Raw genomic sequence first — 22471 nt, forward strand, 5'->3', positions numbered from 1 at the left:
CAATGCAAACATGACAGGTTTCCTGAATTCTGCTGCAACTGGAACTGTGTGCTTTTGCTACATGAGACTAAGATTGAGCTTTTCGCCAACAAAATGAAATAAACAGTTTGTGGGAAAGCGCCTCATTCTCCTTGTTTTCATTGGTTGAGAATGTGTCATGCTGTGGGCCGGTTTCCCTTCTAAAAGCCTTCAGGCTTTATAGAGAGTGTGACATCACTAACTTTTTTAATTACCAGAAGGTCTTAAATGAAAATCTAGTTGCCTCTGCCAAAAAAAATAAATAAATAAAATGTTAGGAGAAAAATGTTTAGCTTACCATAATCCTGCCGCTTTTGGATTATGGAGATATTTTATATATGAATGCTTCGACCAAATGTCTTCAATCATTAAATACTGTGTATCATTGCGCTTTAAGATTTATAACCGGTAGTAGACGTCTGACACGTCATTGTGATTTGTACGCAAAAGCTGAATGGCCTCCTTTAAGTGTACGGAGAAACAATCATTTAATGATCCTGATATATAAATCTCTACTCAGTCTAACCCCAGCATATTTATCCACTCTCCTACATAGAACTGTCAGTTCTCGTTCTCTACGCTCCAATAACATTATTCTTCTGCATGTCCCACGCTTTCGAACTGAAAAAGGGAAGCAGGCATTCAGTGTGTTGGCCCCCACAGCGTGGAATCAGTTGCAGTCTGAACTTAAGATGTCGGAAATGATTTCACTGGACTTATTTCGAGCAGTTCTTTAAGATAGGCAACAAGATTCTATGAAACAGTGTCATTGTTTTAAAATTGTTTTTATTGTTTTATACTTATTCATATGTATTAATTGTTTTTATCTTGTAACCAGGTTGCTATGTATTGCAATTTTTTTTGCCCAGGTCCCTCTTGAAAATGAGATCTAGATCTCAACGGGGTTTACCTGGTTAAATAAAGGAAATTTTAAAAAAATTTTTAAAAAAGTGGGATAATCATCTAAAATAAATGTCTAAGTCAACACAGAAATGCTTGACACAATGCTTGACCTGACACAAAATGAACAATTTATATTTGCCACCTCAGTTCCCAGTGCTAAATCAGATTTAGACTAAATAAATAATTTAATAATAATTTTTCTCCCATTTAAAAGCTTGATTTTTCTAATGATGACTGCAAGACTATATGATTATAATAAGAGTTGGATTGATATCAAGGTTTTTAAGACATCTTTATTATTGAGTTTAATTTTTACATTTTACTTTTGTACTTTTTTATATTTTGGTTTTAGGTGAATGCAAAAAGACAGTATTTTTCTGACAATGTTCCTGTGATGTTGCTGTGCAGAGGATGTATGTGGCCAGCCCTTACACAGACAAAGTGATCGCCCCGGATTCAGACCCCCAACCCTTTGATGCGGGCGACGGACTGATCTGGGTGGTCGGACCCGTTCTGGCTGTGGTCTTCATCATCTGCATCGTTATTGCTATCCTCCTTTACAAAAAGTGAGTGGCAGAGCTTCATGAAAGACAAATGTCAAGTTTTCAACCACAGTGATGACTCATAGCGTTGGTTGCACCGAGTAAATGCCAAAGCAGCTTTGATTCTCATAGAGGATGAAACTGGCTTTAGTCTACGCTTTTCTTACATGGTAAGAAACTTCTCTGAGTGGGCTTTCTGTGTGTCGTCATTCAGTTATTCTTCACACTTACATCAAATACACAATCCCAGTAATTTTATGCAAGAGTTGTCTGCAGAAAGATGTCTGTGTTAGCGACTGTTTTTAAACTGAATAAATACACATAAGATGTGGCAATGTAGGCTTATATCAGCAGGAGAGTGTGTTAAGCATGACAGTGTTTTACAAGAAGCAATGCCACTGGTCAGTGTGTTGCAACAATACTTTCCCCCTTGAACTTTTTAACATTTTGTCACAGTACAGCCATAAACTTCAATATTTTACTGGGGATTTATGTGATAGATCAACGTAGCACAGTGCATAATTTGAAAGTAGAAGCAAAAGTTTACATGACACAGATGTGTGGTCATAGTCTGGAGATATTTTTGTCTTTTTATTGTAAAAAAAAAAAAAACTCAACCTCAGTCAAACTGAATCTAGAGCAGTTATGAACAACAATATTCAAGTCCTACCACTGGTTCTATGTTAGCTTGTACTTCTTTCTGGTTGTGTGTTTAAGATCATTGCTCTGCTGGAAATTCAAGCTTTGTTCCAGTCCCAAGTTATTTACAGCTTTGTCAGGTTGTCTGCCATTACTACTCTGTAGTTAGTCTCGTCTGTCTTTACATCAACTCTGAGCATCGTCCCTGTCTCTGCTAAAAAAAAAAGTATAACCTTTGTGGGATGTTTCCCTCCTTGTGTAGATGGTGTGTTCAAGTTCAGGTGCACAATTGGCTTTTGAACATATACACACTAATTCAACAAATTAGAATATTATTGAAGATCCATTTTGTTGTAAGAACCTTATCACTAAGTCAAACACACTATATAGATTAATTACAAATGGGTTGATGTTTGAAAGTCTTTATTTCTGTTAATTGTGATTATTTCCTAACTCTAACCCTTACAACTAATGAAAACATACAATTTAAAAATAGAGTCAGACCAATAAAAAAACTGAAATGCCGGCTTAATGAGAAATATGTTTCTTGATGGTTGTTACTGTCCAAAAAGTACTTTTAATCTAACAAACAAGACTCATCAAGACGTATATTCTAATTTACTGAATATGGCTGTATAGTGTTGCCCTTTTTCCATGTTTTCTGTGGAGGCTTGTGGCAAATTGCAAATGGGAATTCCAATTGCTTTCTACAGTTAATTTCTACTTGCTGTAGTTCTTTAAAGGAGTACATGACTAATATTTGGCCTTTTAAAAAATTCTCCCACCTGAGCTGAAGCTGAGTGGATTCTGCACCTCCTCCAGAGTTACCAAAAGCTTATTTGGTGGCTTGTGATTATCAATATTCCATAGCACACCTCTGCAGACTTTACACAACATCTGTACCTACAATATGATTCAATTGCACTCAATTGGAGCGTGCAACAGGTTGCTCTGCATTTTATTTAGGGGTGTCATGGTAGTCTGAATACACATGCACACCAGCCTTTGCAGATTTTACTTGTAAAAAACTTTGAAAAGCATGTGTTCATTTTATGAATTACTTTGTGTCAGTCTGTCACATAAATTCCCAATAAAATAAATTGAGGTTTGTGGAAATAACAAGACAAAATGTGGTATTAATGTTTGCAATTCACTGTAAAATATCTTGCACTGCACCCTGTCTGCTTGCAGCTCTTGTTTATATTCCAACCAGCAGATGTGTTTACTGCTCTGCCTCTTTCATCCAAACGTCCAAAATCCATCAAATTTGTTCCAGTCTAGAAGTCTGTTCGGGCGGCAGACAGCCGTCAAAGCCCGAGCCCCGCCGCACGCCTGTGATGTGTGCTGCAAGTCATCAAGCTTTTGAATACTAATGCAACAATATTGATTTATCTCTCTAACAATCTCTCTTGTTTCCTTCCTTTCTGCCCCTAATTATTCCGACCCTCGCTCTTGTTTCACGGGAAGCAGCAAACCTGACAGGTAAGATTAAACCGATGTCGGACTCTTTGTTCTTTTATAACCTACGGCAATTACATGCTACCGTACGCCGTACTGAGAAATGGAAGAAATCCGTAAAACACAGCAAGAGCGTTTGCACTTTTTATTTTACTCAAGTGGAAACGCTAATGATGCTGAGTCAGACTGGTTAGGTGTAATAGCTGATTTCTTTTTTTTTTCCCCCTCCCTTTACCGGTGTCTGATCAGCAAGCGCAAAGACTCTGAACCAGGAACCAAGAGCCTTTTGAGCAACGCGGAGATGATGGCTCATCACCCGACGGACCCCGTGGAGATGAGACGCATCAATTTCCAGACTCCTGGTATGAGGCCTGCGCAGACATGCGCTCTGTTTTTGCATGATGAATTCAACTTCCAAGGGCTCATTTAGTTTAATTCATAAATAAAATATTCATGCAGCTAATTTTATCCACTGTGAAAAAAAAATAAAAAATGCAGACATGACTTCAAATGAAAAAAAGTTGCGCCCCATTGGAGCAGCTCATACCTGGCAGCTTCAAGATCAAAAATGGCCGCTGCCCAGGTAGTGCAGTCAGTGATTAGTCATGTCTGAGTCATAACGTTTGTGTCAAAAAGTCTCATCATGTCCGTCCGCCCACGTCCCACATGCCAGGCTGCCAGAGAGAGGCGTTGGAGCTCCTGAAGTTAAAATAAAATATGTGTTGTTGGTTAATAGTGATCATTTGAGAACAAATAATTAATTTCTTGCCATATATGGAGAGTTCTGAAAAACACCTTTCTGTAGTCACGTCTAAGGATGCTTGCTTTCTCCTGCTTTCCTTGACTTTGCATTCAAGCAACATGAAAGCAGTTAAATTACGCTTCTTGTTCTGTTCGTGGCTGCAGCTTACCGCTACAACCGCATCTCGTTTTGAGGAGGTGTCAGCATCTGTCAGCCTGGAGAAAGGTTACCTGCCAGCTTACAAAAAAAGGTCAAAAAAGGCGCATTCTCTTTTATTTAATCAATAGATAAAAGCTTTAACTCTTCTATTTTTACATGTTGTCGGGAGGCAAAGAAAACCCCCGCAGACCTCATCGCCTCGTCTCTTACCTTTCATCACAAGACTTTTTATCCTCCATGTGTGGCAGCAACCTTGAGACTCCTTCCTCGCCCACTCCTTCTTCTTCCTCTCCTCCTCCTGGGAGATTTGTGCTTTTGAGACGGCTCCGCACCGCTGAAACTCATCTCCAGCAGAAGCCATCCGGCTGTGTCCGGGGGTCGCCGTGGTCGTGACGGGAGCAGGATTTGTCGTGGTTAACCTCTGCGAGGGAAAAAAATCATTTCGGTCATTTCAAAACCTGAGAAACATTCAGGGCGCCTCTGGCTCGGGTTAATTTTTAAGGCGGAAATGTTGCCTTGATTCATTGACGTAGCCGCTCGCCATTTTTTAAATGAAGATAGATTGCTCTAGCCTCACTTTTCTCTCGCCAGCTGTGAAACAAAATTACTGAAGGAGCCAGAGGTAGCTTCCTTTATGTGCTTTCGCTCAACCCCCCTAATTAGGGTGCTGTCTGTGTTTGTTTTCTCCAAGTCACCGCTCCTCTAAACATGGAAAAAGCAATTTATCAAAACAAATAAAAAATAATAATAATTCCCAAACAAAAGACTCGCCTCACTTCGCCCTGTCCTCGCACATGGATCATAATTGATTTTCTGCCTCAGCGTGCTTCTTAATGGCATGTGATGTCGCCGCTTTGTGTAATTATCCTCACATTGTTGCATAAAAGTGAAGCCGATCTTCAGTAATTTGGGTTGTTTAGCTGAATACGGCATCACCTCTGACCCCATCCGTGTAACGCAGGAATGATGAGCCACCCCCCCATCCCCATCAGTGAGCTGGCTGAGCACATCGAGCTGCTGAAAGCTAATGACAACCTGAGACTCTCCCAAGAGTATGAGGTGAGTAATACATCATCATTTCATATGCATAAATAAAGAAGCAGACAACGTCCTCGCTCTTTAGAGATGTGAGGCCTGATGTGCCTCCGCCTCATAAACCAAATGTTATTGAATGCTTATCTGTTTGCAGGTTCTATGTTCATGATTTATTCAGCGACATGATTTATTGTGGTCACTTTCCACTATGCCGTTCAAAAACAACAAACAAAAAAATCATGCCATTTAAACCATTTTCAAATTTTAAAGCAATACAGCAACAAAGTTCTGCAGTCTTTTATTTGGTTAGATCAACAGGTAGTAGTGCAAAAGTATGAATTGGAAAGAAGATGATATGTTACCTTCACATTTCTTATTACAAATAAAAGTCTAGAAAGTTTGGTATCTGTGTCCGTCGCCCCTGAATCAGTACCTTCTAGCGCCACCTTCTGCTGCAGTTACAGCTGACTGTCTTTTGTTTCCAACAGCTTTGCACGTCTGGAGACTGCCTTTGTTTCTTTTTTTGTTGTTGTTGTTTTTTTGCCAGTTTTTTTTTATTCCTACTGAAAAAAGCAACATGATTATAGGGAAAGTGCAGGTTGAGTTTTCCGCCACACATTGCATTTTGTATGCAAAAGTTACACTTTGGTCTCATTTGAGTAGAGCACCTTCCTTATGTTTTCCTTGTTCTCTTTGTGATAAACTGCAAATGGGACTTCTTATTGCTTTCTTTTTTATTCTGCCACTCTTCAATAAAGGCCTGTTTTGTAGACTGTCTTCCACACGACTTCTGGCACAATTTAAACAGCACTTCTCATGCATTTCCTTTCAACATTAGTTAATGCCTCTCTCTATAAAGGCTAGATTTGTGGCATGCACAACTAGTAGTTGTCTTCTTGGCAGGTTCTTCCACCTGAGCTGTGGATCTCTGCAGCTTCTCCAGAGTCAACTACAGGCCTCTTAGCTGTTTCTCTGATTCATACTCTCCTTTCCCAATGATGCCTTTTTAATACCTTTTGTGTATCCATGCGTTTCTTTATGATTAAAAAACCTCATTTTTGTTTTACTTTTTACACTTTAGAACAATGACCAACTTGAATCTTCAAGTGGGGTATTATCAATCGATAAAGTTTCAGCAACAAGGCAGCTCAAAGTGCTTTGCATCATAAAAACCACAAAAATAAAAAGTCATAAAGACAACATACAGTCACCAACTGAGAAACCAGTAACAAACATTAGATTTTATTATGTATTTTCCAGACACACAGTGCCATTTTATAGCACAATCTAGTAACTTTTATCTTTAGTTGTTATAAATAGGCTGTACATATCAAACATGACTTAAAATAATTTGATGCCTTGAAATTGGCCTCTGTCACTTTGAGAAGCTCCTACTCTTTCCAACAGTCATCACAACACATTTGCTCAATTTTGCTGTTAACAACCATTCTTAGGAGCGTTGAACTGAAGTAGTTTCTATGATGAGATTTAAACTTTTCCTCAACTGCATCCCTGACCTATCTGCTGTTTTTGTTGTTCCACAAGAAACTTTTTGTTCTCTAATGTCGCTTTTGCAAGCCGTTATTTGAAGTGGATTTTATTTATGTTATACAGTTTTAGTTTATTTTTCTCAGTGATTTTTTTTAAAAACCTTTTTATTAGCAAGTCAAAATTGAAAAATAAAAATACAATACCGAGAGAAAAAAGAACAGGATGAAAGTAGCACAGAAATAGTGGGTTTTATGTAGAGGTAATGACTGTTGCTTTTTGCATGTGAACAATTTTGAAAGCATAATTTTTTTATCCTTCTAAGTCCCCATGATGTTCTCCTTGGAATACTCTATTACACAAAATCACAACATAATCTGCTAAAGTTTGTGGTGGAATCGTGAGAAATTGTGAAGAGAAAATGTATGAATTATAAATACTTTTGCAACATATTGGGACCTTATATTCCTCTTTTAATGAGTGTGTCCATTTTCTCTTCCAGTCGATCGACCCCAGCCAGCAGTTCACCTGGGAGCACTCCAACCTGGAGGTGAATAAACCCAAAAACCGCTACGCCAACGTCATCGCATACGACCACACCCGAGTCGTTCTGGCTCCCACAGACGGTGAGTTTCATCCAAAGACGGCAGCCAGGGGCAAGAAATGTCTAACAGGCGAGAGTCTGAACAAATCTGAGCTCACTGCGTGAACTTGCAGAGGTTTTCAGAGGGAGAGGGTGAGTGAGCTGCGTGATGGGTGAAATCTGAAATTTGCAAACACTGCTGAAGACCCACCGTGTGCACTGGCATGAAACTCACAAACACCGGCGAGTGCATTCGAGTGCAGCTGTTTCCTCTCCAGAAACAAGAAGCGGGCGAATGGACGGGTTTGATCTGAGACTCATGAATTCGCAGCAGAGCGCTGCTTGTTTTGCCGTCGCAGCTGCCAGAAACAACCGTTTCGTTTGATTGCTTGATGTCATACAAGGAGGTTAATTTAACGTGGCACTTATGCAGATTGCTGCTTTTATCGAGAGCCTCATGAGGGGTTTTGTTCACAGGTATCCTGGGGAGTGACTACATCAATGCTAACTTCATCGACGGGTACAGAAAGCAAAACGCCTACATTGCCACCCAGGGGCCCCTGGCGGAGACATTCGGGGACTTCTGGAGGATGGTGTGGGAGCAGCGAACCGCCTCTGTCGTCATGATGACGCGACTAGAGGAGAAATCTCGGGTTAGGAAACCAGGCCATTACACAGTGACCTAAATGCACAATTTGCACTGAAACACATTGATCTACTTTACCTGCATTCAAAATTTCCATTTTATGTTTCGCTCATGTGTTTATACCTCTGACAGATCAAGTGTGATCAGTACTGGCCAAGTCGCGGCACGGAGACATACGGGATGACCCAGGTCACGCTGTTGGACACGATGGAGCTTGCCACTTTCTGCGTCCGCACTTTTTCTCTGCATAAGGTAAAGCGTTTTGCTCACTTTCGACTTTACCTGTCCTTCATTTTGAATTATTCGCACTAAAGCCTTCTTCAAACCCCTGAGGTCAACGTTTGGACTCAGGTTGAAACTGGAGTCTCGTGAATTACTGTCATCACTGAGCAGGCGGTGTTTGTGGATAGGCAGAGGCTAATAGATTGGTCTGGGTGTCGTGGAGCGCTTAAACCAGGCCACGGTCCATGTGTCAGGAGCTGAGATGCAATCAGTGCTGGAAGTGGAGCGGTTTCTTCAACGCAGGGCTCATCTAGGATCGTCAGTCTGCCATGTCCCTGTGGCCTACTTAGGAGCACCGAAAGTAGGCCAACTGTAGCTTCCCAGCGCAGCTTCTCTATATTTTGGTAATTTCTTGTGAAACATCAAGTGCAGAGCGTGAACGATTTAAATATTTAAAAATGCAGTCATTATTCGTGTCTCCTTTATTTGTACGAGTTTTAGACATGTTTTAAAGAAAAGATGATTGTAGTTTCCAGTGGAATTTTTTTTGCTATTGATTGCCGTCGTTGGGTGAATCCGTTAAAATCTTTCCTAAAGTTCCTTGCAGATGTCTCCAAACCTCCTAAACTTTTTCACATTTGATCACATTATGACTATGAATTTTGTTGCATTTTATTAGTATTTGTCTGACAGACAGACCTCTGACTCAGTTCTTTAAAGAACCACCTTTCACTTCAAGTCCCTTCCACCTTTGCACATCTACAAATTGATCATTCTCATTCTTTTTTGCAAAACAAAGAAAGTTCATAGACTCTTAGTTCATAAGAAACTATGAACTAATTTACTCCTGGACTTTTACTGGGCTACTCTAATAAACATACTGGCTTTAATCTCAGACTCAGACAGAATATTTATGGTTGTTCTCCTGCTAGAAGTTTATGTAAGGTCCACAACATTCCCAAATCTTTTGAAGGCTTGACAGATTTTCCTCTAGGATTTCTTTTTTATTATTCTGCTCCGTCTGCCATAATAGGAAAAATAAAATAGAAAAATAAAATTACTAGAATAAAATTCTAATATTATTACTTCATTTTTCGTAATAGTACAACTTTACTCTCACATTCTTTTGACTTTTGTCTCGTCCAACTTTATTCTCGCAGTATTATGGCTTTATTGTAGTACAACGGTTTTCTCGGAATATTATTGTATTTAGCCTTAATGCTCAGTCATAATCAGATCACACTCTATTTTTACGGGCAGGCATTGTGTGTTCAGGGCGGTAAGCTGTCTTAGTTTTCCAGCACACATAGAGATCTGCAAGTTGGCCAAATGTTTGAAGTTTGTGGTAGTAACGTGACAAAATGTAAAAAAAAAAAAAATTAAGAGGTATAAATACTTTTGCAATGCACTGTAAATCCAACCATCATTATAAATACGTTTGGTTCTTTTTATATTTATTGTACTTGCGCTTTCAGTCATTCAGACGTGTAAAGATGTTTGATTTTTTCCATGTGTTTCTCCCGTCAGAGTGGCAGCAGTGAACGGAGGGAGGTGCGTCAGTTCCAGTTCACCGCCTGGCCCGATCATGGTGTGCCTGAATATCCCACCCCCTTCCTGAATTTCCTTCGCAGGGTCAAAGCCTGCAACCCTCCTGATGCCGGACCCATCATTGTTCACTGCAGGTGTGCACACACATTCATAGATTGGTGCAGCTGTCTAACTGTAAAAAGAAACAAAATATGCAGAATGACAAGAAAGAAAATGAATCTGTTTCACAGCTTGCACCAATTTTCATTTCAAGCACACTACGAAAAGTTGTTATTTCGTCTCCTTCTGTCAGTGCCGGCGTGGGTCGCACTGGCTGTTTCATCGTCATCGACGCCATGCTGGAGCGCATTCGGCATGAGCGCACCGTGGACATCTACGGCCACGTGACTCTCATGCGCTCGCAGAGGAACTACATGGTGCAGACGGAGGACCAGTACAGCTTCATCCATGAGTCCCTGCTGGAGGCCGTGGCCTGTGGGAACACGGAGGTGGCGGCCCGCAGCCTGTACTCCTACATGCAGAAGCTGTCAAAGGTGGAGCCTGGAGAACATGTCACCGGCATGGAGCTGGAGTTCAAGGTGGGAAAAATGCCGAAGGGCTTAAGTGAAACTGTTGGAAAATGACAGAAAAGCACTTGAGTTTTCTGACTTTTTTTCTTATTAGATTACCACAACACATATCATCAAGATATGTTTGTGAACAACAGGATTTTTGCACTGATTTTATATTCAGATTGTCTCCTATATCTATGATTTTCTCTATCAAAATCAAAGGATGTTTTGTTGTTTGAGGACCTACTGATAAATGTGCACAAAAATGAAAAAAAGCTACATCTCACTGCTTTTTCTGGCCCTCCTTTATCAGCTTTTTAAACTGATACCAATAAATAATTGATGCCTCTTCTTTTTGTATTTTCATGGAAATTGATGTGAAACATATTATTAATTATGAACTAAAGAAGAAGTAGTGAATATCAGACAACTAAGTCCAGTCTAAGATAGATTTTAAAATAGAATAGAAACCAAAAAGCAAAAAAGAAATGAACAGACAAACCTTTTAGTTGTTAAATAATCAAAGTTTTTAACTCAAAATGTTCATTTCTTTCTTATTCCAGCGTCTGGCCAACACCAAAGCCCACACATCGCGGTTTGTCACAGCCAACCTCCCTTGCAACAAATTCAAGAACCGACTGGTGAACATCATGCCCTACGAAACCACTCGCGTTTGCCTGCAGCCCATCCGCGGCCTGGAGGGCTCCGACTACATCAACGCCAGTTACATAGACGGATACAGGTACGTTGTCCTGCTGCAAACGCTAATCTGACCCGACCCTCCTGTCGTTTTATCGTTCTTTGATAAGTGACCGGATCGGAGGGCTTTTCACCGCGGCCCTCTCATCTGTCATGTCGTGTCAGATCTGTCATTACTCCGTACATGCTCTACAATTTGTCTCGCCGCGCGGCGCTCGCCTCAGTCCCCGCGACGGGGACGGACAACGAGGGCTTCCTGATGATTCAGCCGTTGCAAGTGGTTCTACGCGCATATTTTGACTGTTCTGCTTCTTGCCTGAAGCCTGACCCAGTTCTTAGTGAGATGCTTGGCAGATGAAGAAATGGGGGAGAAAGGAGGGAGGTGGCTTCATAATAATATTGTGCTCTTGTGTCTGTGTGTGCGCAGGCAGCAAAGAGGCTACATTGCCACCCAGGGTCCACTTGCCGAGACTACGGAGGACTTCTGGAGGATGCTGTGGGAGCACAACTCCACCATCGTGGTCATGCTGACAAAGCTGAGAGAAATGGGACGGGTAAGGACAGTGTATTGCTTTGAAATGCAAATCATGATCAAAAATTTCTACAAACAAAACTCTGAAATATATGCATTTGTTTCTTTGGTTTTTTGGCTGTTTTACTCTGTGGCACCCAGGTAAAACAAAAAGAAAGCTATTTATTTCAGAACTTAGTTAATTAGAAAATATTGTCCAACCTAATTGCAATAAATAACGAAAACCTTAGAGGTTTGATGGAGAACATCAGTGAACAAACAGCACCATGAAGTTCAAGGAACACAGCAGGCAGGTGGAGAGGTTATAAAGGTTATAATATATATATACACTGCCTGGCCAAAAAAAAAGTCGCCACCTGGATTTAACTAAACAAATAGGTACAAGCCTCCTATTGGATAAGTACTGCATAGGCGATTATCTTTCAGCTGGCAACAAGTTATTTAACCCCAGCTGATGCAATGAGTAACTCCTCATTTCTTAAACAACCATGGCAAAAGACACATCCTGTGGTCGTGGAAAAGACGTTAGTCTGTTTAAGAAGGGCCAAATCATTGGCATGCATCAAGCAGAGAAAACATCTAAGGAGATTGCAGAAACTACTAGAATTGGGTTAAGAACTGTCCAACGCATCATTAAAAACTGGAAGGATGGTGGGGAACCATCGTCTTCCAGGAAGAAATGTGGTCGGAAAAAAATCCTGAATGATCGTGATCGGCGATTACTTAAACGTTTGGTCAAATCAAATCAAAGAAAAACAACAGCAGAACTCAGGAGTATGTTTAATTGTGAACGCAAAAGCATTTCCACACACACAATGCGAAGGGAACTCAAGGGGTTGGGATTGAACAGCTGTGTAGCCGTAAGAAAACCTCTAATCAGTAAGGCTAACCAGAAAAAAAGGCTTCAGTTTGCTAGGGAGCATAAAGATTGGACTCTGGAGGAATGGAAGAGGGTCATGTGGTCTGATGAGTCCAGATTTACCCTGTTCCAGAGTGATGGGCGCATCAGGGTAAGAAGAGAGGCAGGTGAAGTGATGCACCCATCATGCCTAGTGCCTACTGTACAAGCCTGTGGGGGCAGTGCTATGATCTGGGGTTGCTGCAGTTGGTCAGGTCTAGGTTCAGCAACATTGTGTGCCCAAAGAATGAGGTCAGCTGACTACCTGAATATACTGAATGACCAGGTTATTCCATCAATGGATTTTGTCTTCCCAAATGGAACAGGCATATTCTAAGATGACAATGCCAGGATTCATCGGGCTCACATTGTGAAAGAGTGGTTCAGGGAGCATGAGACATCTTTTTCACACATGGATTGGCCACCACAGAGTCCAGACCTTAACCCCATTGAGAATCTTTGGGATGTGCTGGAGAAGGCTTTACGCAGTGGTCAGACTCTCCCATCATCAATACAAGATCTTGGTGAAAGATTAATGCAACACTGGATGGAAATAAATCTTGTGACACTGCAGAAGCTTATTGAAACAATGCCACAGCGAATGCGGGCTGTAATCAAAGCTAAAGGCGGCGGTCCAACAAAATATTAGAGAGTGTGACCATTTTTTGGTGGCAACTTTTTTTTGGCCAGGCAGTGTATAAGCCTTTAAACATCTGACTGAGAACTGTTCAGACAATTATTTGAAAGGGGAAAAAGTACAGCACCACCGGCGCAAACCTATTAAGAGATTACTGTCCACCTAAACAGGCTGGGTGAGGAGGGAATATTCAGAGAAGCAGCCAAGAGCCCTCAGGTAACTCTGTATGAGCTGCAGAGATCAACAGCTCAAGTGGGAGAATCTGTCTACAGGAAAACTGATAGTGACGCTGTTCACAGATCTGGCCTTTAGAGAATAGTGCCAAGAAAAAGTCATAGTTTCAGCTTTCTGTGAGCTAATTGGGTGCTATGGTCACAGGAGACCGAGAATAAACATTTAGGCCTATTTGGCCAAAACCTGGTGGGCAAGAAAAAATTCTCATTACCCTGAACACATAATCCCCAAACAGAGCATCGTGCTCTGGGATGCTGTTCCTCAGCAGGGACAGGAAAAATGTTGAGAGTTTTAAGGGAAGAAGGGTGAAGCTAAATATGGTGAAATGCTGATATAAACATGTTAAAGGGCTGCAAAAAGTGAGACAGAAGTGGAGGTTCACCTTTCAGGTCAACAATGCTCAACATGCCATTTAACAATTAAATTGTTTAGATCAAAGCATATTCAGGTGTTATAGTAGCTGAGTCAAAGTTTGGATCTAAATCCAATTAAGAATATGTGGCAAGACTGCAGAAGTTACACACGCAGATTCAGTCTGACTGAGCTCGAGCTTTGCCGGTTTCAAGATGTGCAAAGCAGGTGGATGAATACCAAAAAAGGCAGACAGCTGTAACTACACCAAAATGTTATTCTATAAACTATTAACTCAAACGGGCTAAATCGAAATGGAAGCTTCAGTTTTTTGTATTTCATGTGTAGAAAAAGAAAACCCTGTGTTTTTCATCCTATTCATGCTCTACTTGTGTGGGTCTGTCATATTTTACATAAATAAGAACAGTCAAGCGTTAAAAACATTCTCCAAAACACTGCTGAATATTAATGAGTACTTCACACCTTCCAGCACCCTAACCCCTGTTTCATGATTTATCAAAGTCCGATTGTGTTTTTGCTCTTTTAGGAAAAGTGTCACCAGTACTGGCCCGCCGAGCGCTCCGCCAGGTACCAGTACTTTGTGGTTGACCCGATGGCAGAGTACAACATGCCCCAGTACATCCTGCGGGAGTTCAAAGTTACAGACGCCAGGGTGGGTTTGTGATCACATACTCCTCACTACCGTATGTTGCGTCCAGGCTGTGTAATATCCCATTTTTGTCTATTCCTTCGGTGTCGTTAGGGGGCAGCGATGCGAAGCATGTCCTATCGACCTGGAGTGTGTGTTGCTCAGCGAGTGTTTTGTATGCGAATGTGCGTGTGTGCAACACGGCCTGTCCGCGTGTATTGACAAGATGCTGCAGGCCATGCATTCGACCATGCTGTCTCCAGATTATCTTGACAACATGGGGGTGTGTGCGCGTGCCAGTCATAGATAACTCCAGTTAAGCCTGTCCTGCAGTGACGCCACATTGACAGATGCTCTATTGATCTCCATTAAGGGGGAGTCGGAGAGGCTGAGCAGAAGAGAAAAGATGTAATTGCCTACTGAGTGGCTGACAGAAGCAGACGTACTGACATTACAGCTTCAAGTTAACCACAGCTAACTGATCCCGGGTCAGATAACAGTAATCATTAGAAAGGGAGAAAAAAAAAGGATGTTGCCTGGCAGAGCATCTTTTCTCAGTCAATACAGCAAGAAACTCTGGAAATAGTCATTTTGAAATGATCCCCTTTGAATCAGCAGTAACTGCTTGTTTTCATGATAGGCATCGTGTGTTGAAAAGAGAAACCACGTTGGCTTTTAAATCCGGCAATTCATTCAGGTGTTCTGGAGAGAATGTCTCTTATCGTTGCCAATCTGCCCACTCCCTCAGGACGGCCAGTCCAGAACGGTACGTCAGTTCCAGTTCACCGACTGGCCTGAGCAAGGCGTGCCGAAATCTGGGGAGGGCTTCATCGACTTCATCGGCCAAGTGCACAAAACCAAGGAGCAGTTTGGCCAGGACGGACCAATCGCCGTTCACTGCAGGTGACCAGCCGCTTTTCTCCCTGTAGCTGATTGTTCGATATATCCCTTTAGTGTCCCACCGAGGCGTCTGGCACCCTTCAAACTGCTCTGGCATGTTTTTCCATTACGACTGCAGTGCTGGTGTGGGGCGGACAGGTGTCTTCATCACGCTGAGCATTGTCCTCGAGAGGATGCGTTACGAGGGCGCAGTGGACATCTTCCAAACTGTCAAGATGCTGCGGACACAGAGACCGGCCATGGTGCAGACTGAGGTGAGCTCAAGAACACGTCGTGACCTGACGTAACAGAACGTACAGTAGAGTCACTTCCTGAGGTTAACGCGAGTCGGCTGCTTCGTGGCGGCTCCGGAGCAGAGCAGAAATCATCAGTGAGCGAGCATATTTGGAGGCCCACTTGGGATGAGAGTATTACATAAGTTTCAGCGAAATGAAGCGGAATAAGAGAGACGCGTTTTTAAGATCAAATCATCTGACAAACCTCTCAATTAAAAACTACTTTGCTCTCTATGATTGAGAGAGTGGAGTGTGACACTCAGAGGAAACCCTAACATTTAGAAAGTGAATTTATGTCGACAGTGCTCTATGAGAGCAGCATTTATCAACTGAAACTTGGATTCAAATGCCATTTTAAAAACATCTGAAAACATTAAGTTCAGCGAAGGCGTCTCTTTAAACAATATTGTAAGTTTTTAAAGGTTTTCTTTCTTTTATTGCGACTGCCGATTTAAAAAGAAAAACAAATTAAAAGGAATTCACTCTTTATTTGCTAAATATACAATGAAAATAAAGCACAACTTCGAAAGCTAACTGGTACAAAATTCATGTTAAATTGCTTTAAAAACATCTTCTTCTCGTGAAAAACATAAATAGATTTAACTAAAAACGGAGCATAGAATCAACAACTTGGACAACTATTTTCCACTCTATACATTTGCAGGAGAGCGAGGATTTCTCTGAGTCAAAATATGAATAAACTAGGCTTGGCTCAAGATCTTTGTGCTGTATGCAGCACTTTTTCGGTGTGGTTTGAGGTGCTCATTTGGAGTCGCATCTTTTTGTTGTGACCCCGGTTTAATCCATACTCAGAGCAGCAACGTAAAGTTTAACTATGTTGAGCAACTCCATCCTCAACAGTTTTATAGCAGAAAAAGTGATTTTATTGAAAAAAATGATCTCAGCTGCTCCAGCTTTTGAAACACCAGTGCTGTCTTGGGAACGCTTAAGTGCAATAGGGTAGTACTATGAAAAGTATTTTCCACTTAAAAGTGTTTTTCTATTTTGCCTTTTTTTTGTCACACCTAACCTAGATAATGTGGGTAGATTAAAAAAAAAAAAACGCTTCTTGCAGATGATGTTATTTATGAATAGAACAAAACTAGATGGGCTCATCTAGTTTTAAGATGTTTTAGCCTGTGTCAGATTGTTGGTCAGGTGATGTTTAGGTGATTTCTTGATTCTACAGATCTGGACTGCCTGTGGCTTGTTGGTAAATCACAGTTAAATAACAAGGGGTGCTTTTTCACATAGAGCTCAAATGTTTTTGATACCATGTTTTTTAATTAATAAATGACATAATGATTTGAAAACTACATTTTGTATGCTACTGTTTATTTCCTATCAATGACTAACTGTATAAGAAGTCTGAAAATTTGAATACGAAATTATCAGTAATTATTATTGGCATTAGGTGTGGGATTTTGAAATCAAACATACTTAAGAAACATAATAGACTTTAAAATAGTTTTTAATACACAGTTGTTTACTTGCTTTCTTTGTCTGTTCCTCAGGATGAGTACCAGTTCTGCTATCAGGCTGCTCTTGAGTACCTGGGTAGCTTTGACCACTATGCAACATAAGAGAGAAAAACACACAATCCACCTTTCTGCTTCAGCAAAACAACAAACGACATGAGAGAAGGGGAGGGGTGGCCCAAAACGACAACATTCAACTATTCCTGGAAGCAAGATTTAAAGACCAATTCTGCACCGACTAGCGACAAAAACAGCAACAAGAGTTCTCTTAACAGCAGCGGAGCTCACCAGTGCTTTCCCTGCTGGGCGAAGAGACTATCCATGTGTAATCCATATACTTACCTCAGTGTTCCAGTGTGAAGGACGTATAAATACATGTGTTGTGGTCAGCTATCTCAAGTATGAACCAGTGAAATACAAAAGGTTTCTGAACAGGAGCTACGCTACTCTATGTGTGTAAAATACAAAAAGATCTAAGAGAAAAACATAAAAAAAACAGAGCCTGGATATTTGCTGCACCCTCAATGGGCTTTTTATCCTCAACTTTATATCTATTAGTTTGATGTACTAAAGGAGTAACAAGGTGAACATTTCTTTGTGTCTGTGAGTCGACTTCGCGGACGTCTACAGACCCATCAGCCCCGAGGACTTTGTGGAGACGCGGGTGGCGGCTCATTCACCAGATGCACAGTGCCAAGACAAAGCCGCGCAGCGCAAGCGAGAACTGTGGCCTATAAGGAGGCATGGCTCCTATTTGTTACCCAGCACAACGACAGACCAGTCAGAGAGAAGTCACGCCCCTTGTTCACCGGCCCCAGAGTCGTCAGCGCCCGGTTGAAGCTGACCTGGGGGGTCGCATTTAGAGCCCGTCGAGTCCAGAAGCGGGCTGGGACCTGTAACGCGGTTCCTCATCAACAATAGATCCTGCTTGCTGTTTGCTATCGTCTGTGTTCATCGTCCATCTTTGCTCCCTCTTGAATGTCCGTCCCCCATTGTGTTGGTTCAGCAGTGGCTTAGTGAAAGAGATGCTTGCAAAAGAACTGAGCTCTATATTTCTCTCTCAGTCTGGTCTATTTTTCGTTCATATCTGCAGGTCTTTCTGTGTTTTTGACATTTTCCTTTGCCTTATGCAGACTTGATTTTTCTCTTTAACACGCTGCTTGACGCTCATCCATTGGCTTCAAAGCTTCTGTTGTTAAACACCACATCTTATGTTAAGAACGAAAGCTTTGTCATGGTCATCTTCCTGCTCTAGTGTTTTCCTACTTGAATTTGCACTCCTTCGCAGTAAAATCATTCCTATATTTTTACTTGTTGAGCTTACCGCTAATGGAAGATAATGAAATATATTTTAAAAATGAGAATGCTTGAGGTACAGTGCCTTGCAAAAGTAAAAAAAAAATAAAAAATATTCATACCCCTTGAACTTTTTCATCTTTTCTCAAGTTTTGACCACAGACTTTAACATATTCATATGCATTTGAAATTTACGTGACAGAACAGTAAAACTTAGTGCAACATATGTGAAGGTTTATGGAAAACATACATGGTTTTTAAAATTTGTATGTTTCTCCCAACAGTGATCCAAGTGATCACAGTAGTTGTTAATAAATACTGTGAAGATCACATTAGTGGGCTTCTCTCTCTCCACATTTATAAATTCCTCATTACAATAATCTGCATGTGTTTGGAATCATCCTGCCTGAGTTTTTTTTTTTTTTTTTGGAGTGTGTTTTTTCACATCTAGAAGCTGAAATTTTTGCCTATTTGTCTTTACAAAATAAAAAAAAAAAAGCATTTCCCACAGCATATCTCTGCCTCTACCATGTCTCATAATGGGATGGCAAGTGGTTGCAGTTTTAGCTTTAGGTTAGTTTAGTTGTAGTTGTGATGGTTTAGTTTTAGTTTTCTGCCACAAATGATGTTTTGCATGCTGGCTACAAATATAGGTGTCATCTGACTTTACGGTGTCATCTGACGTCATATAGAAATTTGTTATGTGATTTATTTTGACAAATCAGACTGCCAGCGGTTGAAATTTTCAAAGCCGACCATCATTTGCCTTCCACTTCTCTCTTAATGCTCCACTTCCTGTTGCTCTGTCACATAAAATGCCAATAAAATACATAAACGTCTGAGATTGCAACAAAACAAAATGTGGGGAAATGACTTTTGCGAGGCGCTGTACGTTTCCTGTCTCATTTCCAGTCCTTCACAGAAACCCTATATATTTTTCTGTCTCATTTATCCGTCTGTACAGAAGCTCCCAACTTCACCAGTCGATGTGAACTGCTCCGACTCCAGTGAAACGCCTGCGATATTGGTGTATCTTCGACCTAATTCAAACTATTATCCCAATTGGTCCTGTAGTGCTGAAAGAGCACGTTGAGGTCCCAGTGTGAGGCCCTCTGCGTTTGTACATACAGTCTGCCACTAGAGTCCCACGCAGCACCGTTCCAAACATCCGAGCACAGCGTGTTTAAAGTGGGACTGGATGTGATGTACTGCTTATCGTCGCTAAAAAGCCTTATTGTTCTTGCTCACTTTGTCGTATTTAATTCATATGGTTTTTAAAAAATATTTATTCTATTTTGTTATTTTCAATTTTTTCTTTTAAAGACAACCGATAGAATTGTTCTTTTGTTTTTTTGTGTGGTTGTTTTATTTATTCTTTTTTTTTTTTGGAGTATGACGTTGTTACTTTTTGTTCTTTCCATTTTTTTATGTGTTTTTTTTTTTAAATGATTTGCTTTGTATTGAGAACGTATGCCCTCTGTGCAGGGTGCTATTTGATACTAATTACTGATGTCTGATTAGTTATGGAGATGTACATTAGAGACAGAACTATCTAAAGTTTACAAGTGATGACCCCCACCTCGCCTGATTTGACCTCCTATATGTAGCTGCAGCAGCGATGCATTTAAAGGCATCGGAAAAGTTTGACATATAGATCAGAGTGAAATTCTCCTGATGTGCCGTTTGTGTTTAGTTTGCTTGAAAGCACAGAGTAGCGGGTGTATTTTCGACGGGGAATGGGTACGAATCGTCTAGCTACACACGTTACACACACACACACACACAGACACACACAGCCTCAGAGCTTATTGTCTGAATCTGAACTTCTTCTCATATGAACTCTATGTGTGGTCCTGAAGTCTTGGCAATGTTTGAACATATATGAAATATGTTACTCCCTCGATTTCTAATGATTATTGTGTCAAGAGAAATATATAAACAGGCACACGCGAAACATATAATGAACGTGTGGAGGGCCAGCTCTGATGATGCCATACCCCTCACTAATGTACTTGTTCTTTCCTTTCAAACCATAGATGTAGATATTGTATCTTGAATTTGTATTAAAAAAGCAGGATGGTTGGATACACGGCATTCCTGTTGTTTCTCTGTGATTCATCCCTGCTCCACTAGATGGCGCCAACGTCAGCTGATACAAAAATGGATTCCTGTCACTGAAAACAATCATTTAATAATTCCAGTTTCAACACTCTACATAAATAAATTTTAAAAAAGCTTTTCAGATAGTTTTGGTAAACAACGGTGTGTTTAATTCAGTTCTAAAACTAAAAAAAGAACCAGAAGCGCTCTAAGAACTGATTTAAATCTCTTTTGTTCTGCTGACAGCAGCACATTTTTTGTCTAAAATGTAGATTGTAGAGATGAAATCTTCAGAGATGCTAGCGATATGCTGGGGTGTGTTTCTTTCTTTTTCTGCAAGTCATTTGACTGTCTTAAAGGAATATAAGTCAAATTTTTGAGAAGATGTTATTTTATTACTTTTTAAACTGTTCCTTAAATTGATCTGAAATGGCACAAACAACATACTTGTTTCTAAGGATGTGCCATTTTTATTTTTTGACTCCTTATTTATATTTATACAAGTGAATGAATTCCATTATGTTGCGATTTCACTTTGAAGTAGTAGCTTTCGATTGTTTTGGCAGTAGCCCATGTTTGTTCTCCAAAAAGCATTTTTCACCAGTCAAAGCATGCAGCTAAATCTAACACTTTTACAGCTTTCTGCAACCATGCCTCGTTACTGATATGATACGTTTATGTGTCTGTGTTTTATAAAACTTTCATATCTCTGTTGACAGACAGAAAGCTTGTGGGCCTTTTTACCAAGGTTACCAAGTCACTGTCTGCTGTGTACAACATAAAGACAAAAGGGGAAGGGAGAACAAAATATTAAAAGCGGGAAAAAAGTGAGACCCATAAAATGTTTCAAACTGGACAAAAGTGATCACCAACCAATATATCTGAAATATAAAAATATGTTTAAATCAATCAAAAGTGAAATACAACATTTTAGAATTACAGTGTTTTATATTTTATTGTTTATTATGCTTTAGATACATCTTTAGAATGGTCTTGATTTTTATAGTCTTTCCACTCATTTGTTTTCGTCAGACCAATGTTTTTTTCGCTTATGGCTTTCATCAGACGCTTTGAACAGCAGAGAACAGATCACAACATCACTTCCTTCAACTTGGACAGTAGATTTGAGTCTTTGCAGTGGCTTCTGGGAAACATCTGAATCTAAATCTAAGCAGATTGTGGAACATTTTTATATATCAAGGTTTAGAATCACGGGGTTTCTGTACTGTTTTAATTAAGTTGAGAATTTGAATTTAGTATATAACATGTCTGCATAAGTATTGGAAAAATTTAATATTTAAATGACAAAATCCTAATTGCTTTTAATAAATTCAGTAGATTTTAAATAGATATCTATTTAAGTCTTATACGATACAAATACTTACTCAGTCCACACAATTAAAAAAGACAAAAGTGTATTTCACTAGTTTCTACTGGTTAAACTTGATCTAAGTGTAGTTATAATCCCAAAAAGCTAAAAGTGTGTATTAATCTGTTAATAAAGCTGTTTTCTCAGTACAGTAGTTTTTGAGACCTCACCGGATCAGACTTCTCCCTCTCCAGGCAACCATGAAGAACCAGGAACTTTCTTTCCAATACTTGAGTCACATGACACAGAAGGATCTCTGAAAAAAATGTTATATTTTCACCAGCTGCTACCAGTAGTCTGTTTAAAAAAAAGAGAAACGTTTTATATCTCCTTATTTTTGCTCAATTCAAAAAGATAACATAGTAAGTCATAAAAATACGTGTTTTCTGGCACGCAGGTCATTCTTCAAGAGGTTACGCTGCTTTTTATGGTTATGTCAAGTCCTTGTTTCTGATACTGACAACATGTTATTTGCTTAAATAATATAATGGAAGAAAACTTCGAGATAACCTTTAAACC

General features: G+C 40.2%; 1 protein-coding gene across 8 annotated transcripts in view; it reads left to right on the forward strand.

Annotated features, from left to right (window-relative positions):
* ptprsb (protein tyrosine phosphatase receptor type Sb) overlaps positions 1–20577 on the forward strand; it is a 100638-nt gene extending 80061 nt beyond the window's left edge. For all 8 annotated transcript variants that reach the window (XM_032564990.1, XM_032564992.1, XM_032564991.1 and 5 more), the window contains 15 exons: positions 1330–1487; positions 3573–3584; positions 3810–3922; positions 5423–5520; positions 7487–7610; positions 8045–8220; positions 8346–8465; positions 9963–10117; positions 10276–10561; positions 11098–11276; positions 11661–11787; positions 14433–14558; positions 15283–15437; positions 15553–15688; positions 17224–20577. In XM_032564990.1, coding sequence (XP_032420881.1) covers positions 1330–1487; positions 3573–3584; positions 3810–3922; positions 5423–5520; positions 7487–7610; positions 8045–8220; positions 8346–8465; positions 9963–10117; positions 10276–10561; positions 11098–11276; positions 11661–11787; positions 14433–14558; positions 15283–15437; positions 15553–15688; positions 17224–17292 — 2034 coding nt within the window. In that variant the 3' untranslated portion in view covers positions 17293–20577. The remainder of the gene's footprint in view (positions 1–1329; positions 1488–3572; positions 3585–3809; positions 3923–5422; positions 5521–7486; positions 7611–8044; positions 8221–8345; positions 8466–9962; positions 10118–10275; positions 10562–11097; positions 11277–11660; positions 11788–14432; positions 14559–15282; positions 15438–15552; positions 15689–17223) is intronic.
* Positions 20578–22471: the final 1894 nt, after the last annotated feature.

Source organism: Xiphophorus hellerii, chromosome 6, assembly GCF_003331165.1.
Source record: "Xiphophorus hellerii strain 12219 chromosome 6, Xiphophorus_hellerii-4.1, whole genome shotgun sequence".
NCBI classification, from domain to species: domain Eukaryota; kingdom Metazoa; phylum Chordata; class Actinopteri; order Cyprinodontiformes; family Poeciliidae; genus Xiphophorus; species Xiphophorus hellerii.